This window comes from Pipra filicauda, unplaced genomic scaffold (assembly GCF_003945595.2).
Source record: "Pipra filicauda isolate LSUMZ 115617 unplaced genomic scaffold, ASM394559v2 scaffold199_size1391877_pilon, whole genome shotgun sequence".
NCBI lineage: Eukaryota > Metazoa > Chordata > Aves > Passeriformes > Pipridae > Pipra > Pipra filicauda.
The window spans coordinates 210,002-237,592 of NW_024104308.1; the positions used below are offsets into that span (position 1 = coordinate 210,002).

The 27,591-nt window shown below is 41.2% G+C and overlaps 1 protein-coding gene across 1 annotated transcript; it reads right to left on the bottom strand.

The window, feature by feature from the left end:
* Positions 1 to 1,696: 1,696 nt before the first annotated feature.
* Positions 1,697 to 26,678, bottom strand: WDFY1 (WD repeat and FYVE domain containing 1). Its single transcript, XM_027751230.2, has 12 exons — positions 26,466 to 26,678; positions 20,322 to 20,389; positions 19,542 to 19,615; positions 18,288 to 18,342; positions 16,803 to 16,953; positions 14,006 to 14,118; positions 11,293 to 11,419; positions 9,719 to 9,824; positions 7,268 to 7,369; positions 6,361 to 6,491; positions 5,242 to 5,350; positions 1,697 to 4,556 (listed from the first exon to the last, which is right to left on the bottom strand). The coding sequence occupies exons 1-12, from the start codon at positions 26,600 to 26,602 to the stop codon at positions 4,497 to 4,499; spliced, it is 1,233 nt and encodes a 410-aa protein (XP_027607031.1). The 5' UTR covers positions 26,603 to 26,678; the 3' UTR covers positions 1,697 to 4,496.
* Positions 26,679 to 27,591: the final 913 nt, after the last annotated feature.

Here is a 27,591-nt window from a genome sequence, read left to right on the forward strand (position 1 = left end):
TAGTTACGGCAACTCTGAGCTGCCTGTATGTCGGGGGGCAAAAGATTCCTGTATAGAAGCAGAAAGCAAAGTTTCTAATGACCCCATATATTTCAGTTTATTCTTTGATAAAATAGTTTATATTTAATTTAATGAAAAAATTGTATAGATTTTTTTACTATTCTCTTGATGCTTTCTTCCATTGCTGAGGTGATAAAACCTACGACACTGTCTTTGAATCTGTTCAACAATTAGCTTTTATGGGAGTTTAGGAGACCACATGGCTCCCTAGAGCCCATGCCCTTACTTCATCCACAGGGACAAAAAATTTTGTAGGATCACTTGATAGCAGTCACTTAAAGAGATCCTTGAGAAGACTTGCCTTAGGAGAACGAGAGAGGCAGAGAAAACCTTCAAAGGCCACATTGCAACTCACTGTAAGATGGTTAGTTGATGACAAAACAAGTGTTTTAAATGTTAGGCTGGCAGAATTCATCATTTTCTGTAGTTTGATCATGGCATTTCACTGTAAGCCAGGCCATTCAGTACTGAGGACTTTGTCTATAGAGATAAAGCTTAGACAGCTTTCCTTCTGAAGTATATAGTAGTAACTCTGATCAACAAAAAATCTGTCCCTTTCCTTCATCTAGCATATGAAATCTCTTCAACGAGTAAGGTCAACACCACAAAAAGAACCCTCAGTTACTAAAAGGTGGCAAAGAGTTATCTGAAATTTAAATGAAGTTTTCAACATAAGGAACGTGAAAAGTGATCAACTATGCATTCTTAGTTAGAAACCAATACATGTATTTTCATGCTTTCACTACAAGTGATTTGCAGTTCTCCAACATTTTGAAATTTAACTAGAGTTCATATGCCTTATCTAAAACATAAGATGGTCTACACAGACATCTAAATAGGCTTTTCTGACTACAGATCAGTAACAGCTTGATTTTTTCCAGTCAGTCTTTGTTGGAACTCAAAAACATGGCGTTTTGCCTTGAGAAAGGTAAGAAGCTTAAGCTGATTAAAATGAGACGTGTCTTTAAAAAAAAAAAAAAAGACATTATTATATACTACACAGGCTCCTCAGCCACCCTTCAAAGGTGCCAAGTTTGTGAAACTCTTTCAGATTCCCTCTATGGCTCCTAAATACCCTAAGAAAGCAGTGAGCTACAAAGCCAGCCAATGCTGTATTTGAGCCTGTGAAGGCTGAGAGCAGCTGTGAGGGATAAGGATTGTTCCCAGCTTATCTCCATCTTTTCTCTGTGAGAAAGTATGAGACAAGTGTAACCACCTCCTGTGGCTGCAGTTTGTGTCCTCTGTATGTATCATATTGTAGACTCTGCTCACCCCATTAAAATTAACATTTCTTTAATACCTTAGACAGGTCCAAGGGATCTCAGGAAAGAGGTTAATCCTCTGATACTCTGTAGATAACCAGAGAAGAGGTCTACCTGAGCTGGCAAACAGAACACAGGATAAGGTTATACATCCCTAACTGGGACCATGCAGCAGTTGTTGTCTCTCAGTGCACTAGTTCATCATGGGCCTTTAACTTGCTGCAGCTCATTCAGCTCCAATGCAACACACCTGACAAGCTCTCCCATCAACCCAGATTTTGGACATGGGTCACATAAAAGAGGAGCCAGAGCATACAATGGGGGTTGTACCTTCACAGGATGGAAGAAAAAATGGATCATCCAAATAGACTAAGTGAATATCAAGAAATATTTTATTGTACATGTAATCAAAGTTTAAAAAACAGACAAGAAGGAGCAAAGGACAGAATTATCTAGCATCTCTTATCTATGCAGGGTACAGAAATACAACTAGTAAAGAATTAGCACATATTAGTACCCTTTGCTCCCCTTCCCTGCTCCAGTGGAGGAGGTTACACAAGCGAGATGAGTAATGCTTCAAATCAAGGCTTCTCGGTAATTGCACACTTGAGCTAACAGAGTTGAATATGTTCAGTTTCAGGAGAGAGTGTGTGCCTTCAAAACAGTTGTTTATAAACAAAACCATTCTCTTTTTAGTGGTTTGTAAACACTACTCATTCAACACCAAGAGTATACTTAAAAGGCTAATGATTTAGTGGCCATATTTGTCTTGTTATATCTGAACTGACACTATCTTTAAGTATATCAATTATAGAAAATAGATTCCTTAGGCGGTAGAGAATATATTATCTAGTGGCAAAAACGTAAAGAAGCAAAGGAAGTATTCACAGGGAAGGGAAGGGAAGGGGGAGCTGCATACTGAGCAAGGGGTACCTTGACTAATCAGAACTAAAAAAGCTGAAGCTCTGGAGTACTAGCTGCAAAGGAGTTACACCTCAGTGTCATTGGTGTAAATTTCAGAATGTCTGGTTTGAAAAATGTTACTCAATCCCCAAGTTTAATTCATGCCCTGGATCCTCTTTACCTACCACAGTAGGATTTTTAACAGTTCTAGCACTATAACTCAAGTTCTGCCTTACATGCTGCAAGGAAGAAGGCTTCCATTCTCCTCCAGAGTCAGATAGGAACAAGTCTGAAAGTGAATGCAGAGCATTATCAGGACTTATTCACCCTTACAACCACTCAGTTTCCTTCCTAATCTAGAAGGGTGAAGGCCTTCAAAGCAGAAAGTTGCAACTGCTTTTCCAGTACAAGCTGATTTTCTCTCAACAGCTTAGAAATAAACCTTCCCAAAAAACCTAAGCTATACAGCATGTAGCAAGAGCTGAATCAAATCAGTGTGACAAGTGCTAAATCCTGAATGAAGGCAAGACAAGTTTTGGGATTCCCACAAAAGATGGATTTGTTTATTCTTCAGTGGCCCAATAAGGCTAGCAAATAAAAACTCTTCACAAAACTTCCAGAGAAGGCCCATGGAAAGGCAGAAAAAGTAACAGTAACTAGCATATTCTGGATTCTAATGCCCTTTGGAGACTATCAGATTTTTGGCTTAAAGTGAATTATGACATATTAACGATCTTAAATCTACTTCAGCCTACAGCATGGTCCAATGCAGATTATTAGTGTCAAGTTGCACACCTAGGACTTGAATTCACTAACACTCATAGCACCACTTGATTGTTGCTGTAAATAAAGACAGTCTAACCCTTAACTCTTCTGCCAGAAAGAGCCTATTACCTTTGATAATTGTGCAACACTACCTATTCCAGGCCAGCTGACCTACCCACATTTTCTGTCCTCACACATATGCATCTGTTTTGAGACAAATCTAAACAGCTCCAAGACTAAACTCTGTGACATATTACCTCAGGTTTCAAAGTTACAAAATAAATTCTCTTTACAGAGTATAAATGCAGAGATTCACTCAACTGTCAGACCAGCTAACTGACAATATCTCACTAGTTATTTCCTGTATGTGCCAACTGCACAGTCATAAAAGCCTCCCAGCTCTTCTTCATACTTCTCAGGTTTGAAACAGGAAAGGATCAATATAGATATCTCAGGATTAACAGACCTAGGAGCAGGGAAAAAAAGCAGCTGTTCTGTACTTCAGTAATTATTGCTCAGTATTTATCTGTTTTAAGCAACACCAAGACAGTATTTGAATTTATGCTGCACTTGAGCAGAGACAGGTTCCCTAACAGTAAAGAAACAACAGCCTTTCCACAGGAAAAAATTTCTAAAATTTAGCTGGCTGTTTTTTCTTAGCCATTACCTTTAACAAGGCAGATTTGTTTAGGCTCCCATTTCTAACAGCATTATAGAGTTGTCAAAGTATATAGTTGATACCTACGGCCTCTCTTTAGAGTAGCTGGGCTGCACATGTTCACAAGAACTACAGAAGTTTATTAGCTATGCTAAAAGACTACAGAAAGAGCCCAGGACTGTTTGAAGACTCACCAGCTACAGAACAGCTGTCCCACAAAAGTGATTTCACTAACAACTGAACTCGAAGACAAACACTACAAGAAAGCCAATACAGGAAATCTTGTGTGATCAAAAGGTTCTCTTACAATCTCATCTGAAGGAAGCTACCCGCCACTTTGAAGTATCTCCTCCTTCCATAGGAATAACCAACATACCTTTTGGAGGCAGTTTAGACAAGTGACTGCTCAAAAGTATTTTGACAGAACTGCTTTTTGGAAGAGAGAATAAGTTATTTTACTATTTGCACAAATTGAATTTACTACACTCATTTTACTCTGATAATGTTTTAGCTACAAGGTATCTATACAAGATATATCAGCAGAGATAGCACATTGTTAACACTACATATGTAAACTGAGAAACAACAGGTCCTTCCATCGAGGTGTCATATTGCAGGTAAGCCATTTCATGTTAGTCCGAGAGGCTGCGAAACCGCACTTCGGCACCAAGGAGATTCCTGGTGAGCCCAACAGAAAAGCCGTGCTCTACAAAGGTGACTGTCCATCCTGGAACAGCAGCAGGAGAAGAATCAAGCAACCAGTGTTGGTGGTAGTATTCTCGAGGAGGATTCCATTCGTTCGGTGCGTATTGCTGTACATAAGGTGCATAAACCTGCCACGGACGAGATCAGCGGGAAGAGAAGCCCGTTGCAAGGCTGCAGCCAACTACTGGTGTCATGTCCCAGATCTGGAAGAGAATATTGTGGAGAATTATACAGCATTGTAAGACCTAACAGGGCTTTCTGTAAGAGGCATAGAAGCAAACAAAGATGTCCCTGGACGTAACAAATCCTGATAAACTATACTTGAGGAAAATGCCATAAAGAGTTATACCAGCCTTACAAACCAAAAGCCAAACTTGGGGGTCAAGAGAGTCTTCTTGCACTTCTTTGTAGGCCTGTTTTAAGAAGTGCTATGCAGTTTGCTACAAACATGCTTACACAGAAACAAGGACAGACTGGGACAGTCTCAGTTCTGATATCCATGGCAGACGTTGAGCTTAATCACACCAAGATTCTATATCAATCTGAGCTCGTCTCGTAACAAGGGTTTTTAGTGGCCATGCTCCAAGCCATGGAGCTCAGAGTAAAGGCACCTGCACATTTCATCAGGTCTCTGTCTTTAAGGCTGCTGGCAGATTCTCCTGCCTGCTTTGTTCATCTAGAGACACAACAGTAATGAGTTCCAAGAGCTACGCTCCATACAGGGGAGTTACAGGTCAATTTGTCATTCAGCTGCAGGAAGAACAGCCTGACATAAATACAGTTCTTGCTGCCCACAACAGATAGTTTTGTAACAAGAGCTGTCAGAAAGAAAAAAGAATATACAAAAATTAACTCTCTATTAAATATCTCTAAGAAATGCAGGAATACCTTCACAATCCGGTCGCTCCCACAGGTCACCATTAGCCCTCTGGAGATGTCCATGGACATGTGTGAAATGTTGTGTTTTCCTTCATGAAAGGTTGCCAAGGAAGTACGGCTGCACAGGAACGATTGGAATGAAAGCCAATCATCAGATGAAGCTTCATGGCATCATTATAGCAGTGCAAAATAAACTTAAAAGAAAACTAAGTTGCTCAAGTACTAATAAATCAATCCTGGGAGCTGCAGTGCCATATTAAAGGGGACAGAATTAAATTAGCAAGTCATGGTAAGGCACTGCCTGTGTAGGTGTGACATTTCCTGGCCTTCTGCAGCCTGTTAATAATACTAGAGCAGAAGTGGGACACTGCATTAGCAAATACTCCTACTCTTGGTTAATAAAGTCAAGTTCAGCTACATTTTTTCCTGCTGGCTACAGTGAGCCAACCAGGGCACAGCACCTCACTTTTCCAAAAAAAAACCCAAACAAAAAGCCACAACAACCAAAAAAACCAACAACACCACAAAACAAAAAACCCCAAACGCCCTTAAAATTGTCACATCTGATTACTCTGTTCATATCAAGATAAAAAGGCGTTTCTTCATTGCTAAGACAAGTTTAGCAAATGACAAGACAGCAAATGGTGTTTAACCCGATTTGTTTGCATGGGGAAAATAATGTTGGGCTGTGAAGAATATTAGTATTAGTAGAAATAGTATTCAACAGTAGAAATAGTATCCAATAAGGGTACATGACCTAATGCATATACATCCTGGCAGCTTTGATGCATTGTCAGGCAGCCATTTAGCAATTTTAAGTACAATCAATAGCTTTTAACTGAACAGAAATCTTGAGACAAATATGTTTCAAGTCTACATCTAGGCTCACAGAGAGGAAGAAACAAAGTTGACAGAAAAGCTGTAATACCACACCTGATCCAAATGAGCATGCAGAGCCAGTTGGGGGATCTCTGCCACCACAGTGCTCTGAGTGCCCAAGGCAAAGGTGGCCTATTAGCAGAGAGTCAGCTTGGTGTGTTTTGTAGCACTGTGTGTGGATGTGGACCAAGCACAAGTGTTTCTGCACCCCAGCAGTACTACCTCAGTTTATTAGTCCTTAATACTCACTCTTCATCCTTGATGGACTCAAAACAGGAATCACAGACACGGACCTGGAACTCAAATCCCATGATTGGGTAACTGGACCGTTTGGTACTGCACTTGCCACACACTGCTTGCCCACATTTTCTGCAATGATGCTTCATGGAGGAAGAAGAAAGCAAAAAAATAAATCATTATACTGTGTCCCTTGACCACCTTTACCAAGTGTTCAGTGAACAACAACAAAGCTTCTGTTTTGCAACCTGTTAGAAAGCAACCTGTTAGGAAATGCTCTGTTACTTCAACCAAAGACCAAGGACTCTCAAGTTCTGAACAGTCACCTGGGCCATTAATGGTTTTATCTCCATATTCTCTGTGTACATCCTCTTCTCCTTCTGCAAGCCTCTTCTGGGAGAAGGGGAAAAAGTGGACTGAACAAGCAACTAAGGAAATAACAGTCTAAGAAAGCCAAAACTAGATGAATGTCTTGGTGCCTGTGCAGCCCCTCCATAAAAAGGGCTATCTGGAATGCTTTCACATTGTCACGCAGTAAAAGCAGGGCCATTACTGCTTCCTTGAAGTGAGCACCTACAACATGTTAGGCTGCACTTTGCTCAGTTATGGGGCACTGTTTGCCACTTTACACAACACTTGAGGATTAGCAAAGCTCCAATGCACAGAAATATCCAGAGAAATCCAACAGAACACTCCTAGCACAGCCTGCTTTGACCTGTGACAGAAGTTTGGTGCAACACTTTCCACAGAACTTGGAAATGTCTTAGCGCTGCCCAGAAGCCATAACCTCTCAATAAACCCTCACTTCAAAGCAGCAAAAATATCAACAGTTGAAAAGATCTAATGGCTTTATCAGTTTTCTGCTTACATTTTGCTTAAGTGCTGAATTATAACTAAGCACTCAAACCAGCCATCTCACCTGTCTCAGCCCTATCGTCTTTGTGTCCCACATTTGCTTTATATTCCAGAAGAAAGGCTGTTCACACTTCTGACAGGAATCACTTTCCAGCCATTGAGGAGCCTACAAAAGAGCAGAGATGCAAGCAATCAGAATTGTTTTCCCTCATACAACAGCCAAGGAAGTTTGTTTTAAGAAAAAGTAAAGTTTTACTTGGAAAGATGCCCTGGCTCAGTTCTGAACATTACAACAATAGATTGCCTAGGGTATAGTACAGAGGAAGTTTAGTAGAAAAACCCTGAATCCAAGACTACAGTTATTTGTTACCTACACACCCCCTACACTTTTTAAGCCTACAGCAATATCTTATGTTCCTGCCTCAATAAAAAAACCTCATTCAAACATCTAAGTTATTAAACTTGCTGCAGGCATTCCAAGACTGCTGCTCTGATTGCCTAGATGATTTTTAAGGACTAGTGTAATTCAAGCTGTAGAAGCTATGAGGCAGTTATCCCCTCTAAGAAGGGGGGTATCCAGAAGTAAATTCTGCATAACTATACTTTCTGCTTTCCTAGGATTGCAGTTCGAAATAATTAAGAACTCCTTTGCATTTTCCATCCTGCCCACATCTTCATTAAGCAACCCTTCTCCCACTCACATACTTTTCCTGCCATAAATGGACTAGGCCAAATGAAAACAGAGCTTTCACACATCTCAACTCTCTCAGATCTTTAACTGAGCATCCTTGTAAGGGATAGAAAGAGGCACAATATTTTTAGTACATAGACTTGAATTAGAACATGTATATTCTATACAACTTTATAGACCTCATGAGCAATTCTCCTTGAGACTCGACAGGAGGAAAGCTGGAACAACAAAGCATTTTTTCTCCTTAATTCACATACATTCATCACTGACAGTAAGAAAACAAGAATATTCTCAGTTGCACCACCATGTCACCATGAACATTTATTGATTCCAGATGTCCAGTTCCTAAATCTTCAACCTCAATTGTATTCTCTTCCTTCCCCCAAACAGTGGAAAATACTGTAAAGGGTAGTAACAAGTCCAGTGTGGGGGTGGGAGGGAGAGTAGAGGAAATGAGTTGCCTCTCCATCACATGAGATATTCCATATTGCTTCTTTGGGTTACTTAGAATAGTAGTTTTCACTTAAAAGCATTTTTGGGAAGACAATCCCCTTTCTGGCTCCCTCTAGTAGAAAAACAGGATATCCTCCAATTCTTTTCATCTTAATTTCACACATTAAACAGAAGATAAAACTTGCCAACGCTACCAACACTATTACCAACATACAGTTGGAACTGCTCAAGAGCAATAATACAGCTGTCAGTGGAGTTACCATTCCTTCTAATCAAAAAAGTCTGTTTTCTAGTCTTCTGTGCATTAGTGCATATTTGAAGGTACCCCTGTAACACGACTCACTAACTAATGCTTCAGAGGCAGTATGTTCATCATTTGTCAAACATTGGGTTTCTTTGCTTTCGGATTGGGCTTGATTATGTTTTTCCAACAAGTTCTGATACATCACAGCTGTTCTATCTTAACTGCATTATTTTAGCTGCATTAAAACTGTCTATTATTTAGAAGATCCCTTTATTGTGTGCAGGTCCAGAAGAGAAATGGCCACATCTTGTTTTCTCAATTGTATCATAAGTCAACTCCTTTCATCTACAAAGGTTCATAACATTACAGAAGTTTTGAAGAGAGATCATCATGCTGAAAATGTCAGGAGCATCACATACAGCATTCAGTGTGTTTAAGGTGACAGCTCAACACATCAAAAACCAGTTCTTAATCATGACACTTGCATTTAAGAAAAAGCAACAGGACAAGAAAGGCTGAGCCTTAAATACTGCTTTATGGGAGTAACCAAAACTACCTCCTATAATTATGGTTTAACCACAGAGAGTAGTAATATATATCTTTTCAGTTCCTGTGATGGGTATGAACTGATGCAGAACCTTGCCGTGCATGGCAAGGTCAGTTGCTGCGTACTAAGATCTTCAAAAAAAGCACTGCCTAGGGGCTGAACCTCTGCCTTCTGAACTGCATCTCAAAACCTGCATCTCACTTCTTTACCTGCTTTGACACGAGTTGAGAACTTATTTCAAGACTGTTGAAGCACAGTCCATTTTTTACTGCAGAAGATTGCCTGCTTTAGATTGTTCTAGCAGCAAGGGCCACAGCCATTCCAGTGAACATGCTGTCTCACTGACATAAGACTCTAAGTAGACCCAAGTGTGTCCTGCACTTCTCCTGTCCTGGGAGTCCATTTACTACAATGCAGCATGGACAGCCACTAGAACAGAACAGGTTTCAATAATACCACTGAATCTTAAAGTGTCAGACAATGTGAGGAAAGCAGCCTGCAGAACTGACTAAGTAAAGTCACATCAGTCTCTGAAGGGGGGGAAAATAAAATAGTTTCTTGACCTAGGACATGAATTTACCTCTTCTCGGCTGATATCCATGTTCCAAACAGCAATTCCTCCATCAGCTGAACAAGACACCAGCTGCCGTGTCAGCTGGAGGTAACAGATAGCCTGCACCTTGTCACTGAAAACAAAGTAGACACTATTTAACCAAAGGTATTTAAACAAAGCTTAGTTTCCCAGCAAACCCTGATTTATCCTTGTAAAGCTATCTAGGACGGCAAAACTGGTTTCCAAACAGTTTGCTAAGTCTGCTGAGTAGAGTTATGAGGATGACTGGACAGGTGCTGAGTGTCAACTGGCTCCAAATGTGTGTGCAAATACTCTTCTATGTTGGCAAGGAAAGCCAAGTTATCAAAACAGAGACAACTGGAGAAATAAAGAGAAATATTTGTTTTAAGATGCAGCTAAGAAGCAGACAGAGCTTCTTTCCACTTTTGCTAGCAAATCACAGTCAGTCTGTAGCTGCAAAGCAAAGCATGCATTTACCAGTAAGACAATTTAATCCTAAATAAAGTCATGGCAAAATAAAAGTCTACCCTAAGAAACTAAACAAAGGATCTCAATAGTATTAAACTGCTTTGCAACATCTAAGTTGAATTAAAAAAGTCATTCTGCTTCTCAGTAGAACTTCATTTCCCATTCAGTGTAAAGTTTGATGCTAAGTGTGATGTTTGAAGAGAAACTTAACTGTTATAAGTCTTCACCAGGACAAAGGAGGGAGCACTAATAGCAGTCCTCCAGCTACTGACTTCAGTTACTTTTTTTGTAAACAGTATTAATTCTTTAGCCATAAAACTAAATCCTCAATATTTAACAAGAGTTCTAGGGCTAAGGCTATCAGTCTTGATCAAAGGTGGATGGAGGCATCTATGAATTAGACATGAGGAGAATGCGCTATACAAAGACATCTTTAAACACAAACAAGATCTCTACCACCAGTGCATTTCTAAGTAGAATGTATCTTTAGTGGTGAATTGCCTGTCAGACTGAGTTAGAGCCCTACATTTAAAAATGGCAGCTAGTGTTGGGTCTCTGTAAAAATCAAGGGTTGATTAAATACAGCAGCTAACTATCTCATCTGCAGAACAGGGGAGATGTGACACACTGTCTGAAGTTGAGAGACCACCCCTGTAATTTAGCCAATCAGTTTATCACCTCACTGATAGAAAGAGACAGAGAACAGGAACATACTGAAGCTTATTCTAGTCGGGTACACGAACATGCTTATACATTAAGGTTCTAGACCTACCCTCACAGGTAATTCAGTGCAGTATTTACAATACAGACACATCCAATTTTTACATAAAAGACAAACCAGGTGATTTAGGATTTTTATCCACCTCTTTCTATAAACTACTTCTATATTACTTCTAGACTATAGTAATAAGAACATATCAAACACGAGCAAGAAAAAAGATTTATCAGTAATGCTTTCCTAGTAGTGATTATCCTTCTTCCCTCAAAGTCCTCAGGGTTCTGCAAAAAGATATTTTCTCCATTATTCACAAAGATTCGAATATCTACTTAGTCCTCCTGGGACTCTGTGTTCATTACTGAACATGTAGGAAAAATAAGGCACCATTACATACTGATGTCCCTGGAGCAGCAGCGTTCGCCCCTTCCTTCCGCCAATATCCCACATGATGATGCTGTGATCAGAGGCACCTGAGAAGAGCAGTCGCTGAACAGGATCCCACCACAGGGAAGTAATACTCCCTAGGAAAGAACATTCTGCAGTTAGATGTAAGGGACTGACTCCCCAGCACAATGATGCCCTTCTCGAGCACTAAAGTGAAACCTTATTCCGGTAACATATTGAAAGCCTTAAGGCAAAGGACAACATTCAGTAGCAAGATACAGTCCTGGTGGAGAGGGGAAAGAGCACTGGATAACAGAACAGAATGTCCCTAAGAAGACAGATAAAGCATAAACCAGAAAGTTTGAGTTATGAGCCTTCTGCCCCTTATATTTAGGTAGGTGGTTTTAAGAGTTGCCAGGCTGCTTTGTAAGCTTTGGAAGATGAAAAGTATGAACACTCGCCAAGCAGAGACTAGTATCTACAACTCAGCAAGGTGCTTGGTCAGTGGTTGCAGGACAGCATGCAGTGTTCACAGGTAAACCAACTCCCTTACATAAATATTTACAACCTTAAAATAGTTGGAATAAGAAACAAAGTCACAGTTTCGCTGCTGTTAGCAAATCTGCCACCACTTACTAAATTACAAACTAAATTTCAGAAGGCCCAGCCTGGCTATGCATTACACTAGTCAGGGAAAGAAATGAGTCATCTGACATTAGCAGCTTTATATTAAACTCATGTGCATGGTAATGTAGCCAGGAGACTAAAGGAGTAATTTTGTCACTTATGCCACCTATACTTGTGAAGTTGGGATATTTTATTCCTTTGCAGAGATCCTTCCCTTTAAAGCATCCTTCCACTGTTCAGTTGTCATCAAAAGCCTTGTTAGTCTGAAAGCAAGATGAATGGTAATTAGAACCCAAATCAGTCCATTTCAGTGCTCTGGAGCAAGAGATTTTTTTTAGCCGCCTTTAGGGCTGCACTGTTTTCAGACTGATCCATTGGGAATAGCATTTGCACCACAAAAGGCAGTAGTTTGAGTATTATCTCAGCATTACACAAAGTAAGCTGTAAAATATGGTGAATTCTGGAAGCTAACCTGAAGAACAAACTCTAAAACCATTTAAACTGCAAAGCAAACACTGCTTGCTTATGAAGTCCCATCTAGCAAGAGCTAGAAAGGAAACAAGATGAAATCAGACTTTTGAAGTCTGTCAAACACAGGTGCACTCAGAGAAGAACTAGATGCCATTTAAGTTCAGGGTTACTAGATCTTGAGAATATTACACAAATACTGTAATACTGTGGAGGAAAAAAAGTTACACATAATCTGATTTACTAAAAAAAAAAAAGGAAAAAAGATGAAGTAGCTAGTATTATACCAATTGAAGAGAAACCTGTTTCTGCCCCTCAAATTTAATCATCTTTTATTCTAGATCAATTCTTGTTTTACGGGTCACAATCCCCATATGGAAGTACATAAGCCAAAGTTGTCTGCTGTGCAGACACTATTGCTGAAGTTGGTGCTTGGAAGTCCATCACAACCCAATGGGTAGAACCTACACTTATAAGAACTGCTAAGGACACATACTGCTTTCAGACTAACAGGAACATCTGCCAAGGAGTTGCATTTGAACAGACTAGTGCAAAAGAATAGAGAGGTAAAGGAGTCTCTAGGGCCAAGAGAATTATTTTGCTTTTAACTGAAACAATCTGGAATTCTGCTTGAAAGCAGAAGAGACATTTATCACTTGAAAATCTCAACCTGCCTCTTGCATTCCAAACCAGCTTAATCACTTCAGTCATCTGTAAATCAGGAGTCTCCTCAGCTTTAACAAAGCCTACTCTATACTTACAGCTGTTAAACAAGGCAGCCTTTTCCAGTGGGTCAGAGACTCATGACCCAGTAGTTCAACCCTACCCAAATGCAAACTAGTCAACTGATTTGAAAGTTGGCAGTACCACATGGGAAAAGGCACTGTCTTATTTATTTTTCTCAGCATATAATTAAGTCACACATTCTTCTGTGATTTGCATTCTTGCCACTCATTACAGCAGACAGTGGCTCTATATCATGTTACAGACCATTTGGTTCTTCATTTGATACAAGGACTAGAACTATACTATACAGGATGAGACATTTGCCTTTGACTTGGCATTTTTGTTTCTAAAAGGCTCTCTAGATTTCTTGCTTATAGCTTAGGTTCAGCTAAACACAGGAAATTGAACTAGAACATAAAGACTGATCAGAACAGCAAGGTTTGCATAGAGAAGAATTAAGTGGTATTTTAGAATCTAGACTGGAGGTTGTTAAAGCTGCTTTAGGTATTATCATATTACAAGGTCTCCTAAAAAAAGAGAAAAGCCCCACAAAGTAACACATTTTCATCCTTTCTCTTCTAAGTTAAGGAGACTAAAGCTTTTAAAGGTGGCCATCTAGTGGATAACTTGTGTTTAACTGAATGCATATATTTACCTTTATTTTTCATCTATAATAAAAATACCTGTCCAGATTTATTAGGCTAAGATTTCCCCTCAGCAAGAATATGTGTGTGTTCTTTAGCAGACAGTCACATGTACAGCTTACGGTTACTACTACCCTGGACTGGTTTTTTATCCCAAATCTATCCTTAAGAGCTAGATATGCAACTGAACGTCTCACCCCAGTTTACAACGAGGTATTACATCTGGGACAAGTGGATTTAAGCAAAGAGTTACTTTACCTTCGTGCCCTTTGAGGGTTGTGATAACTGAGCACGTATTCTGCTCAAGCTTCAGAAGAGTGATCTGTCCAGAATAATCACCAACAAATGCATGCTGAGTTTCATGATCATATCTGAACAGCAGTCAAGGAGTATTTTACATGACAAATAGTCAGCTATAGCACAAAAAAAAAAAAATCAGAAAAGGACATTTTAATATGCCAGATAAATATTTACATAAATACTTCTAAAGGGGTTGGAGACTGTAATAAACCTTTCTGATTCTTCTGATTCCTCTCTTCTCATCACACTTCCCTATATGTGCGAGTAAAGCTGTACTTGCATATAAAGAAAATGAGAAAAGTTTTAAAAAGCCATTGGAGAAAGCTGTGAGATAATCCATGCTCTAGTTTAAGGCAAGCTAAGTAGATTTGGGCCATTTCTAGCATATATTTACAGAAAACACTCATGCTTGTCTACAAGAGATGCCAAAACTTGTCAGGCTACTTATTTCAGTGCAGAGCTACCATTAGGAGCACCTCACTGGACACTGGGTGGCGTTCAGTCTTAGCTAGGATGTTCCCCTATAAGCCCTCAGTTTTCTACCATGTTATAATAGTTGATATCCTCAAGACAAAAAAAATCAGGATACAAAGATGCTGACCCTCCACAGCTAGTTCATCTTGCAGTGGAAGTACACTCCCAATGTTCAGGCTACAGAGAAGGTGAGACCATCTTGTTTCTTGTTCTGTTCTCTGCACTTCCAAGTTTACCAGTGCAGGTCCTTGTGCATGGTATTGAAAACTGAACTGTATTTCAGAAAGGAGTTCTGTCAGTTAACACTGACATAAAAGCCACACCGCATCCTGACATGGGATCTATTAACATGGTGGCACACTGGGCAAAAGCATTATACCTCATAACAGCTTTGTGACACTCAGTTTTGTCATGGCATAACTACTGTCTCCAGAAACCAAAGAACAGCAAGCCAATGGAACTAGAACATTTGCTGCCTTTAGAAGACTTTTGCTCTTCAGAATAAAAGCAAGAGCTATGAAAGATCCATAGAGCTGACACCACATCACCTAAGAGCTGTGTATAAACTTAGATGTCCTCCTGGAGCCACACAAAACCACAAGCAACAGCAAACTAAGTAGCCTCTGGTATGCCACAGAAAAGGCTAACTTTAAAAAGACAGTGTAACAAAAAGCCCACTGCTTTAAGTGAAAATGCAGAGGCTTTGCCATCTGATGACATTCTAAAACCTCTTAAGCCTTCAGAATCTTGAGATAAACAATTCGCTTTCAACAAATCCTCTAAGTCCCTGAACATGTGATCCTTTCTTCATATTGGAAGTTCAGACTTGCATTATCCCCACTAATCCAGTAAAGAATAGGCACTCTACTGTGTTATTCAGAAGCTTACACATAGAATCATTAACAAATAACTGCTAAGGAACCTCCAATAGGGAGACCAAGCACCTAGAACACGTATCAGAAAGCTAGGTCTTCCAAACACAAGTCCAAAGGCAGGATTGATTACAAAGCATTTTCAAATGTCAAGTTCTTCAGCGGAAATTTATTTTTATCTTGATATAAAAGGTCATATTCTTTTCTCCATTTCAATAATAAACCATCCCATTATTTGCAATAGCATTAGCTACAGAACTCACTGAATTCAGTGAGGCTCAGACTGTTCACCACTGTTCTGTTAGCTGGTCTCCAACACACTCTCCAGCTTTAACCCCATTCTGTGCTGCACTTCAGTTGAGACGAACTGGAACTGCACATGAAATATTTTGTGGGACACAACCCACCAAAACTCTAAAAAAAAAAAAAAAAATAGACAGCAAAAAGGAGCAACAGTACAAACCTGTCGGCTCTTCAGTAAGGCAGGGTCTGCACAGATGGGAGACCTCAGAAGGCCAGACATGCTGTTGGCAACTGAGCAGTTGCCTTTCTTCCTAGTTTCTTACCACCACACAGCTACATAGCCACTCCAGAGGGGCCTTCATGTTTTCAAGCAATGTAGTTCACCTCTTTCATCTTTGAATCTTGCCACTTCTAAAACATTACTGACATTAATCCTCATACATAACCAGTACCTCAATTACTGTCCAGCCACATCTAAACTGCTACCATTAACAAGTGCTACAAAATAGTTTTAGGATTTTAAGTATTTAACTCGCTCAAAAGTTTTGATATGTGAAATACACTTGAAGTTACTGGGTTTGTAAGTCTTTTACATAGGATAAAGAATGCCCTGAAGTACTTATACAGCTGGACAGACAACCAGAGTGCTTAAGCTACAAATGCTGCAGTTAAATGCAGTTTGTGGAAAAGCAAACTGCACACAGAAAATTACTACTAGTAGTGAATAAAGTTTCAACATACCCTGCAGCTTAAAGATAGAAGATATTAACATGAGCAAAGACAGAAAAATCGAAGCAGTCCAAAGGGTTTCCATGATGTTTTATGCTCTAGAAGGACTCAAATGCACACTGGCATCTGTTGAACAAAGTGACTTGCCTAGGAAGAATGCAGGCCAGGCTATAGATAGTTACTAGTCACTTCCACAAGATGCTGCAGACAAACACCTCAAAATTAGGAAGTAGTACACACTGATTTGTGCAACTCACAGTCACTTCTGCAATCTAACAACCACTAACAGAAATAAAGGTGCTAAACTTCTAATCAGAGTAAGGGTTAGCAGACTTGCAAGAGGTGTCACTCTAGCTTTTTTACACATAAAGGAGGGATCAAATTGATCTAAAGGTACTCTTCCATTTTCAGGGTAGCAATCATTTTTCAAAGGATACTGTAGACATGAAGCCCAAGAGGTGAAGTAATGTCTCCCCAGCATACTCCCACTCCTGGTGCACATCCAGCTGACACATTTGTCGTGACCTGTGCTGATAACCCACTCTGATGCCAGGCAGAAGGTAATAGCAGACACTCGATTCTGATGAGCTGTGAGAAGAAAAAGATTTTGTTTTTTTTTTCCCAAAAATCAAAGTGATGTGTTCTTACCTTCTAATTCAGAGAGACAGAGGTTGAGGATGATATCTAAGCAATGTTCAGGAAGATTTTTTTTTTACTATTATACTTGTGACTAGGCTGAATTAAAAGGTTCATATTGGTTCACTTAAGCTATTCAGAAGGCAAATACTAAACAGAACAAACACATCAGACAGCTAATTTAAGCCTTACTCCCTGAGAGAGAGAAGCTGAGTTCAGCCCAGATACTCAAAACACACTGGTTAAGGAACAGGCAAACCCTCAGCTTCCTCTAGTTAGCCCAGGATTTCTGGGGAGTAATGTAAAACATCTGAAAACTTTAATTGCTTTCTTTAAATACCTCTTTTCTTGATCCCGGGGAAGCTACACTCAGATTCCTACTTTTAAGCACCTGAAAGCATATCTAGTCCATGGCACTCAATCTGCCCCCTGTGACAGCAACCAAATCCCACCCAGCTTTGTTTCGAATGGTGCCACTAAGCAAGAAGTTACATGGACATTAGAAAGAAGTCCCCCCCACCCCAAGATGGAAGTACTTCCCTTGACCAAATTGCCAATCATCTCCCTTAGGATAAAGGGAGGTTTTGTTGCTTTAAAAACAAGGTCTTTTTCTCCTAAGCAAGAACATTGCTTCTATCAGTGTCAGGGAGTCATAAGACAAACTACACTTTGTTTGGCTACATAATCTACAGTCTCTAAGAGCTTCCTTCTGGCCTTTCACATTAATATTCCAATTTTAACCAGCAATTGAGTTTTGTATTTCTTTTAAGGATGTCCAGACAAATGCTGAAATTAGCATCTCTATAAATACAAGAACAATTCCTATTTCCCACGTACAGGAAAAATATGATCTTTTTCATGCCTTCTGCCCTCCTAAGATGATAGAGAGGGTAAGGATTCTTACCTTCAGCTAGAAGTAACCAAGCCCAGGGATGACAAAAAGGATGGAAATTGTAAATACCAAAATTCACCTTTAGAAAACTCTTACCCCAACACTCATGTAGTATAACTACTCCAACTGAAGAGCAAAATCTGAACTCACTAGTTCTGGCTCATTATACTTACAGGCTAATGGTGTAGTGAACTTAATGACTGCAACTTGGACTCAGCTGACTGACAGAACATTTATCTTATGGCAGTTATCCCCAACTAAGTGACAGCTATGAGGTCAGTCAGATTTAAAGCATATCTAGACTTGATTAATCTTGACTGTGTCCAGTTTACCAAGCATTTTAGACACCTTCCCTTCACACAAATGTTAGTGTAGACACTGGTTAACAGTTTACCTGGATAGGTCTTCACAAAGTTCATCTTATTAAAGTCCTCAGAAATATGAAACTCCTAAAAGCAAAGTGAAATTGTTAGGAAACATACCACAGTGATATAAACAACACTGATACCCAAAAAGGAGCAGTAGCCTCTCAGGCCAAAGGTTATATAGCAGCAGTATATCTCACCAAAACAGAGCCGTTTTTGAGGCTGGAGCAAAGCACACTGACATATCAACTGTAAATTAAGGTTAACAGAATTTTCAACAGGGAACATCCTTTCAGAACTGAGTTTGCTGAAGGGAGATTACAGGAAAAGATAAGACCTCATTTATCCCCAGCAGAACCAACCAAAACTGTATCTTATAGTATTTAGGATTTACATGTCTGAGACTTCATAATGGATGGGTTTAAGTGAGAGTGTTCTCTATTTGATCCATTAGGCTTATGAAATTTTAGAAGTCTCAACTTACAAGTTTCAGTATTTACCACAGGAATCACCATTCTATGCAGTTCTATGTAGACTATTCACAGCAGTTATCAGTAGAATCACTGTTTATGACACTCATGCATACCCTGACTCCTTATAGGACAGTTATTATTTTGACCTTGTTTTCATAGAGAAAGGAAATCGTTAAAACATCTGAGAGTCACAAGATTCCCCTTCTTTACCAAGAACAGAGCGGAAGAATACAAACCCACTTTCTGTTCTGCTATGTGTATCTGCTCTCCAGGACAAGGACAGCAACTACAGCAAGAGTATAGAAAGAAGGAAGAGATCCCAGAAAGAAAAGAAACAAACCCAGTCTCTTGTAATTTTAGAGCTAGTGTTCAAATTTCCACATCATAAAAAGATCTGCAGAAAACAAATCCATGTGCCATGTGCATGGCAAGATAGAGGCAGATCCATATTCCTGGCCAGAGGCAGTTCATAACCCCTGTTAGTTCTCCACCATGGCACCCTGCCCAGCTTAATGTACTCCCCTTAAAATAATTCCTTGACAAAGTGCAGTTGTTTGGGTCCACTGCTGCACTAATGACTCAGTGACTTCTTGAGGCTATCTGGCTCACATCTAGCCAAAAGAACCCTTGCTTTGCAGTCCTCCCCTGCACAGCTCAGCTGAACTGCCAAGAAGTTCAGCCATATAGTAGTAGCTGCATTCCAAAATGAATGGGAAGAAAACAGATTATTAGCTGCCAGCAACACCTGGAGCTCACAGACAACCTAAGCAATTATAATCTACTTTCTGAAGAAAAGTCACAACAACTTACCATGATAGCTCCATTATCCTGGCCAACAAATATTCGTCTGCTGTCATGATGATAAGCCATGGCAGAACATGGTGCTGTCAAAAAAAGAGCAAGTACATTACAGTGATTTAAATGGAGGTATTAGGATACACATGACTTTTCAGGAAGTCAAATCGTTCACTCAGGGCAAAAGCTACTTAAGTAGCTTGATAGAAATTAGCCTGCACAGATAACATCCCTTGGTAAGATTGTTAAATTCCCACTTGTGAAGCTGAGGATGGGTACATTACTGTAACCCAGATATACTACTACAATTTCCTGCCACAGGGTGCAACTCAGCAAGAGGAATTTTACATAGGCTGAAAGCTGAGCTAGCAGCAACAGCATCTGCAGCTGGTTACACTAAAGAACTTGAGCTCACTAAAATTATCTCACATGGAGCCCTAAAAGATAAAAAAGCACACCTGGGAAAGCACAGAATATTCTTATGCCTGAACTTAGAGCTAGTGGTTTGAAAAGCTCACTTAACTGGTAGACAAGTTATTTGCCAGCACTTGAGGCACCTACAGCTGCAGATCCACCCTGCTGAAGGGTGTGGTTCTGACAGAGCTGCAGTAGACCTTGCCCACTATGCAGCTTGTTTCAAATTGAAATCTGAGCTAGATTTGCTGCAAAGCTCTCAAAATCGAGATGACTGAAGGACTCCAGCACTTGGGGAAATGGGAAGGAGGTATTCCCACACACAGCACAAAACCCATGGTATGCCTGGCCACCACTTACCATCTCCAGTATTGTACTTACATGACATGGTGTGGTAGATGCTGGGCCAGTACTGTCCACTGTCTCTCTTCAGCCACACTCGTATTGTTCTGTGTCATGGAAAGAGCAGGGAGAAACCAGTTGTGAGTGAGTGCATCATCCCTTGCATCTGAACCAGTTCATTACTTATGTATCACCTCCAACCCTCTAAGCTTTTGTGCTACTCAAACATAATTGAGAAATGACATAACAGAAATAACAGCACTCAAATATTACTCTAACTTAACAAGATTAATAGTACTAAGAATAGGCATCCTTGGATTCTGAAGAGTTTTCTTCAAGACTATTTATACACTGAGTTTCAGTAAGTATGAAATGGAAATGCTATTTCAGTTCACCTCAAAATTGCTACATATTGCATTCCTTTAATTCCCCTCCTTGGATCTGGCTGATGCAAGTCAAATTCAAGTTGCAGAAACTTTCTAGCTTTGGCAGTGCAAACACAGCTTGTTTTATAACAGATTAAGTGTCTGATATGTTTTTAAAAAATTGCAAATCATGTCATTATGGAAGTCTGAACTTTTTCATTTTTAGAGCTTCTCTGTACAACTCAGCCTTGAGCAAGCCAGACACTGAATATTAGTAAGAGAGGCACCTAATCCTCCAGACCAGTATATTACTGACATCTCCATCCCCAAGTATTAATTAATGTGTGAATTCTTAGAGGACAACAAATCTAAGTCAGTATTATTTCCACTAAGCCATACCTGTACTCCCTCATGTAGAAATGCAAAGAACAAACAACATTAGCTGCTTTCAGTTTGCATTGCTCCTCTGGCCTAAACATGAACAGGACTGATGAGGCACTCAAATGAAAACTGAAACAAGCGGACAAGATGAGCTGGACAGCATGCTAAGATTCTTTATAAAATTGGTTTTAGTTTGCAACCTTCCAGAATCACCCCTTGGAAGAAAAGGAAAAAGAGTCTTAAGAACATTTAGCATTACACTGCTCTCGTGACTGTCAAATCCCGGGAGAAGGGATATAAGAGACCAGCAAGGAAGTGGAAAGCTATTGTCAATTAAAAACATTCCTACAACAGACACGTTTGAAGGGCCTCTACATCAAGAAGTTAAGAGCACACATGTAGACAGTGCTCAGGTTATTTTAAGTCTACTTGAAATTTCCTCTCCAAACCATTGTTTGCCTTTTTGTTACTGTTTAAATCCAACTTCCTCATTCCTAAATGATCTGTAAATATATGTACCTGGAAACACTGTCAAGAGACTTCATTGAGATGCATTGTTCTATTTACTGTTAGCTAATACAAGGCCTGGTATTTAGAATTTTTTAGAAAAATACTAGGTTGGTTTTTTTTTTTCTAAATATCATATAGGATTGACAGTAAAGAGTTTAACAAAAAGAGCACAGCAGGGGACTGGTATCTTGCATCAAGACTAGAACTTTTCAGGTTGAAGATACAATGGTGGCATTCTAATTTTGCAATCCACTTCAGGGCTTTTGTTTAAAAAACCACTCAAAAATAAAGCAAACAATGCCCACCCTTAATGTACTACTTTTCTAAAACTTGAAATCAATACAGCTGAGTACACACTGCCCCGAAACAATAATTTTCAGCTTTTAAATCAAGTCACTTTTCCACCAGTTCAATGACATATGTCCATTAGTCCAGTCCACTAAATATTTTGCATTAAGACTGTCTCTTAAAAGCTATCACTTCCTCTTTACAAGAATCGACACCCTGCCTTATGTCAGTAAGTTAACACTTCAGAAGAGCATTTGCTATTTCTTGGTAACATGACAATATTGGGAAAAACAATGTTTCCAAATCATTCTTATGATGCAAATGCCAACAGTAGCATGAGTTACCACCTATTTATTTTTATCAGCCTTTAATTTGCTTTGTAAAGCAACTTCACCAGATGGTAGCTTCCACCCTTACTACTGCAGCTCTTTCACTTCTAGCCAAAGTCACGTAATTATTTTCTATATAAGAAGACTACTGGGTTATCATGGTGATTGAGATCACCCATTGCAGATTTTTCACAAGCAGATTTTTCTTCCTCTCAGTATTGCAGTTAATGATACTAAACTAGAGTAAAGGAAGCAAAGAATTGGCTTTTCTAAGAAATTGTTTCTTGGAAGTATAATTTCTGCACTTATCATCAACTTCAGTCCCTCACTGAAGTCAAGAGCCTAAGCAAATAGCTGCAAGTGTTAGCAAAATTAACTTCTGAAAGCTTCTTATTTTAGTTTAAGTAAGATTTAGACTACACTCGCCTCATGCTTGCAAAGATAAGCTGTCAGACAGCTTTATATCTAATTATACAAAGCTCTGACTGAGCAAAATTTGAAGAGATCATTTCACTCAGCAAGTGACCTGTGCCAAAATACCACTTCTCCTCAATTCTCTCTCATACAGTCCTGTTTTTGTGATGCATCTCCTTATGTTAGGACAAATTAGTTTGTGAAATACTAGTTCTTAGCTTAAAGGACTAGAGAAGTCCTCCAGTAATGCTGCTCCCACAATCTCCTTCTACTGCAACATTGCTTTATCGTGAGAACCACCCTAAAGTCTTTAGCACCCTTCTCAAACCTTGGTCTTACTTAATGGAGTGCTCAGTGCCTGAGAAGAGCTGGCTACCACTCACCTTTCCTTCGGCATTTCCTATTAAGGGCCTAGAAAGACACAGGTTGGTTTGACAGCAGTCTCGGTAAGGACGTAAAAATGTTGAAACTCATTAAGGAGCACCCAGAGATAGGAACATACTTTTTAAATTACAGTAGACTCAGACAGCTGAGAGTGGCAGGAGGAAACAAAACAAGACTAAAAATGACCTCCAAACTTCCCTAACATTCAGTATTGAACCAGAAGTTGCTTTCAGCTGGACAGCATGCACATTTATAGAAGAGCCATTCAAAGCAGTTTTTCGGTTGGATTTTTTAATGTAATATAAAGAAACACACACAAAAGCCATCTTCAAGCAATACTGAGTGTGGCCTCACCAATTTCTAAGAATTTTCATTGTTCTTGATTGCTGTTTCTTTTACAAGGTGATTAAGCACCCAATAGTGCTGGAGACAAAGTCTGGGGTTTGAGAGCAGAGAAAATCCCGCATCACAAGTGTCTGTGCTCGTGCTACATAAGCTGCCCTCTAAAAGCCAACTGCACATATGTCAGGGAGTAAGAACTGATGAAAGATTAGCAGGCAAATCCAAACCTGCTACAATACAAGCACTGCTGCAAGTTACTACACAGCTACCCTAGCCCTGTTCCAAGCTCTGCACCTTCCTAACACCTTCAAACCAGCAGCAATTGCTTTCCTATCTGAAATCAATTACCAACAGTTACTAACTAAAACAGTTCTTGTTTTCCTAGCAAGAACAGAAGACTGCATCTTTCTGGTAGTTAAAATAAATCAAAAGTATTTAGACTGATATTGACCTTGTTCCCAAAACAGCATTAGGAGTCTGGTTTAATCACAGTGCAGTGGAATCTCAAGGACACAGCTTGCAGCTGACAGTTTTTATTGAATTTCTGTACACTAAAATGTGTTTTGACCAATATTTAAGTTCCACAACCAAAAACCAGCAAAACCAACAAAACCTAACACTGCAATGTAAGCAGCTGCTGATGGTCACCAAACACCATCACTCAGGTGGGCCAGTGACTCCAGAGATCCTGTTAGCCTGTGGTAAATACATTACCTTCATCTTGCATTTAGGGTCTTGCACACAGCTTATCATCCCTCAGCATTCCCAACTACAGCTGGGAAACATGCACCCAGCCTTAGCTATCTGTCTGCTGAGGGACACACTGCAACAATTCCCAACACTGTCTTGGAGCCAGGGTCAGGCAAGATGCCGACAGGGACACAGAGCTGATTGCCCTTTTTAGATTAGTTCTGAGAAAGCTCCACAGATGGCAAGTATCCTGCTGAAAAATCAGATTGGGAAAACTAACTGTTTGTCTCCTGATGGCATTCTTCTTTCCTTTCTCATCTTCAAAACTTTAAAAAAAACCCTAGACTCTGTGTTGGCATTCACAGATCTACTATGGAACCTCTTGTATTCTCAAAAAAATAGAATTGTTACTTCTCATTCCAGGAAATATAATTTAAAATAGAAAGAACTTACAATTTATGAGAGAATAATCTACAACAATCCTGGAGAATGTTTGTGCACCAATGTCTTCCTCACTACTTAAGTTGTAAACACATTCCTCTGACTGGTTATTATGAAATACTTGACAGCCTCGGCTGCATTAAGGTGCAATAAAAAATACTTTAGCCCTACTCTTAGTGTACACAGCAGCTCTTTTGCTCCTTGTACTCTGTACTTTGCTTGCTGTGAGCAGCATAATCAGTTACACAGCATTAACACCTACACCCCACTTTTGTGAACAAACAGGGCAGTAAGTTTGACAACACGTTAAACTGTAGGTAAAGGATACGTGAGTAGGCTTGATGTACTGTAGGAGGTATCCCAGATTAGAGGTAATAACAGTGCAACAGTTTCTGAAAGTTTAAAGATCTAAGTAAATTCCCACCGCAAGGCAGGTGACATGAATTCTGCTTTGAGTCCACAGCCTCACTTAACATTACACACACCAAACGTGGGCAGCGGCCTCTGCTCTCCTCACACAGCTCTGTGTCTGACATCAAAACTTGCCCAGATAAAGATGCAGCTGCATCCTTGGCTCTTATCAACAGCCTAAACATGCAGGCTGCTGACCTTCAGCATTAGACTCTGAGGTTTAAAGGTTGGCACTGTCTGCCACAGGCAAGGTTCTGCAAGCCTGCACCAAGAAACTCTGTGCAGGTTTAACTCAGATAGGAACTCTTAAAAATTGCTATTTCCTCTTCTCTCCTTCAGGAAGCAACTTGAACTGAACACAGCCCATGCTGGCACCTAAAGCTCAACTTCACCCTGCACAGCCCCAAGATACCAGAACAATCACACGTAAGAGTGGAATAAAAAGGAAGCTGCCCAGTCCCATCCAAAACCCATTATCAAACATGTACTGCACAAAGTCATCTCCGTGGGAAGGGAAGAGACCAACCAATTAGCCATCGATCAACTGGTCTGATTGTGCTTTTTGACCCAAAATAAATGCCAGAAAACTCAGTTCAGATAACACACTCCCGTTTCTCACAAGGTCAGGCTATTCAAATAAGAATTCATGCAAAAATTGATGCAAATTCAGTTTAAAATTATCCCTCCACCAAGCTACACCTCAAAGAGTGCACTTTCTTATTTTTAACATGCTTCTTTAAGACACTGATACCGTTTCTAAACAGGAGCATCTTCTATCCCTCTTAACGTTTAAAACTCACTTTCCACACAGCACGGGGGAAATTCCCTCTCTCACCGCTACGCTGCAGACCCCTCACCACTCTCATTGCCACAACCCCTCTGTGCTACTCGCTTCCTCGTTTCCACTTGCTTTTCATCTGAAGAACTGCTTAATGCCATTACCAGCTGCCGTGGCAGGCGCTTCACAGCTGTGTGAGCCAGTGCTGCGGATCAGGATTAGGCGCTGAAGGCATTTTCCCTTCCAAGCAGAAACCATCCTCCTCAGTTGCTCATCACTCCCTCTCCGCCCCGCTCTGCCACCTGAGCTGCTCCAGCCGGGGCGAAGCAGGTTTGAACCTTCACGGTGAGCCATCGGAGCGGGCTCGCTTCGGCTGGAGCAGCTCGGGGAGCTCCGGCTCTGCCAGCACGGGGGGAAGCAGCGACACACTACAAGCGACCCAGCCGGCGGGGCTGAAGGCCGAGGGAAACACATCCCCACAGTCCTGGTTGTGTCGTACCCTCCGCAGAGCCCATCTGCACACACGGGCGAGCAGGGGCTGCGCAGCACACGAACACAGCGGGCGAGGGAAGGCTGCGGGCTCCGCTGAGCCGCTCCTCCCTCACAGCTGATGGGGCTCCAGTCCCTCCCTGCAACCGCAGCTCCGGCTGTTTCTTATTGCTTTCTATTTCCTTGTGGCTCCAGGCACGGAGTCACGGCCGGGCGCCTCCTGGCACAGTGACATCGCCCACACCGGTATCGCCCACACCGAATTCCCCACAGAGCACCCCCCGCGCCAGCGCCTCTCCTCCGGCCCCCGCCCTCGCCAGCCCCGGCCCCGCGGCCCGGCGGGGAGCAGGCCCCGGCTCACCTGTCCTCGCCGGCCGTGATGACGCCGTCCTCCTTGGGGATGAGGAGCGCGGCGCTCACCGCGTCCTGGTGCCCCTCGACCTTGCTGAGCAGGACGGGCCGCCGGCTCTGCGGCCGCGAGTGGATCTCGGCCGCCATCGCGCCGTAACGCCCCGTGTAGCGGCGCCGGCCCGGGCCGAGGTGCCCCGTGTAGCGGCGCAGCTCAGCCGCGCGCCGATGCCGTCATGGGCCTGGGGCGGGATAAGGCAGAGGGCGTATTCTCTGGAATAGAAGGGCCGCGAGAGGCCGTATTTCGTAGAAAAGCGGAGAAAAGCGATCTGGCTCCGGGCCGGGCTGGCGGTGCGGTCGTGTCCCCTCCGGCAACGCCCGGGAGGACAAGGTGGCCGTGGGCTCAAACACGTGTGTTCGTGGCGTGCGCCGCGGGGCTGGCTGTGCTCTGCCCAGGAAAAGTCATTGCCATGATCTCGGCTCAAGGAGTCATGCCGGCCTGGGGCCACCACAGCACAGCAGAAGAAAGGCTATTTCCCCTGGAGTAATTAACGGAGGGATATGGGCTGAGGAAGGATGTGTAGTCACAGGAAATACATTAGCTGGTTTCTGTCCTTTAAACCAGAAGCAGCTGTAAGCCTTCATCCTTTAAGTCCTTAAGCAGCTGGACTGTGCTGTTACTGTGCCTCTGTGTCCAATGCATGTGAATATTGGCCACATAGCTGGTTAACCAGGGGCAGAATTCCTCCTGGTTTTGTATTTGAACAGTGTGTTATATGTATAAATCATATATATACATATAACACATATATATTTATATATTTATATATATTACATAGCCAACACACTGGGCTTAACTGAAAATCCTAACTGGGAGCTGGATGAAGCTTTTTCAGCTCTGTGTGTCCTGGACAGAACTGTGCCCAAAGAGATGAGCTACAAGATGAGGTGCAGACAAATCTCCCAGAGCACAGTGGTGAGGTTCGTACCATTTGACCAAAGCCATCACAGACCGTGTCCCCCACCTGGAGGCAGGGAGGCTGAATGAGGCTTCCCCAGGCTCCTGGGAGAGGGCAGCAGTCAGGAATTATCTTTACTGCTGACCTGCTCCAAGACCCTGACCTACTCCAAGAGAGGAA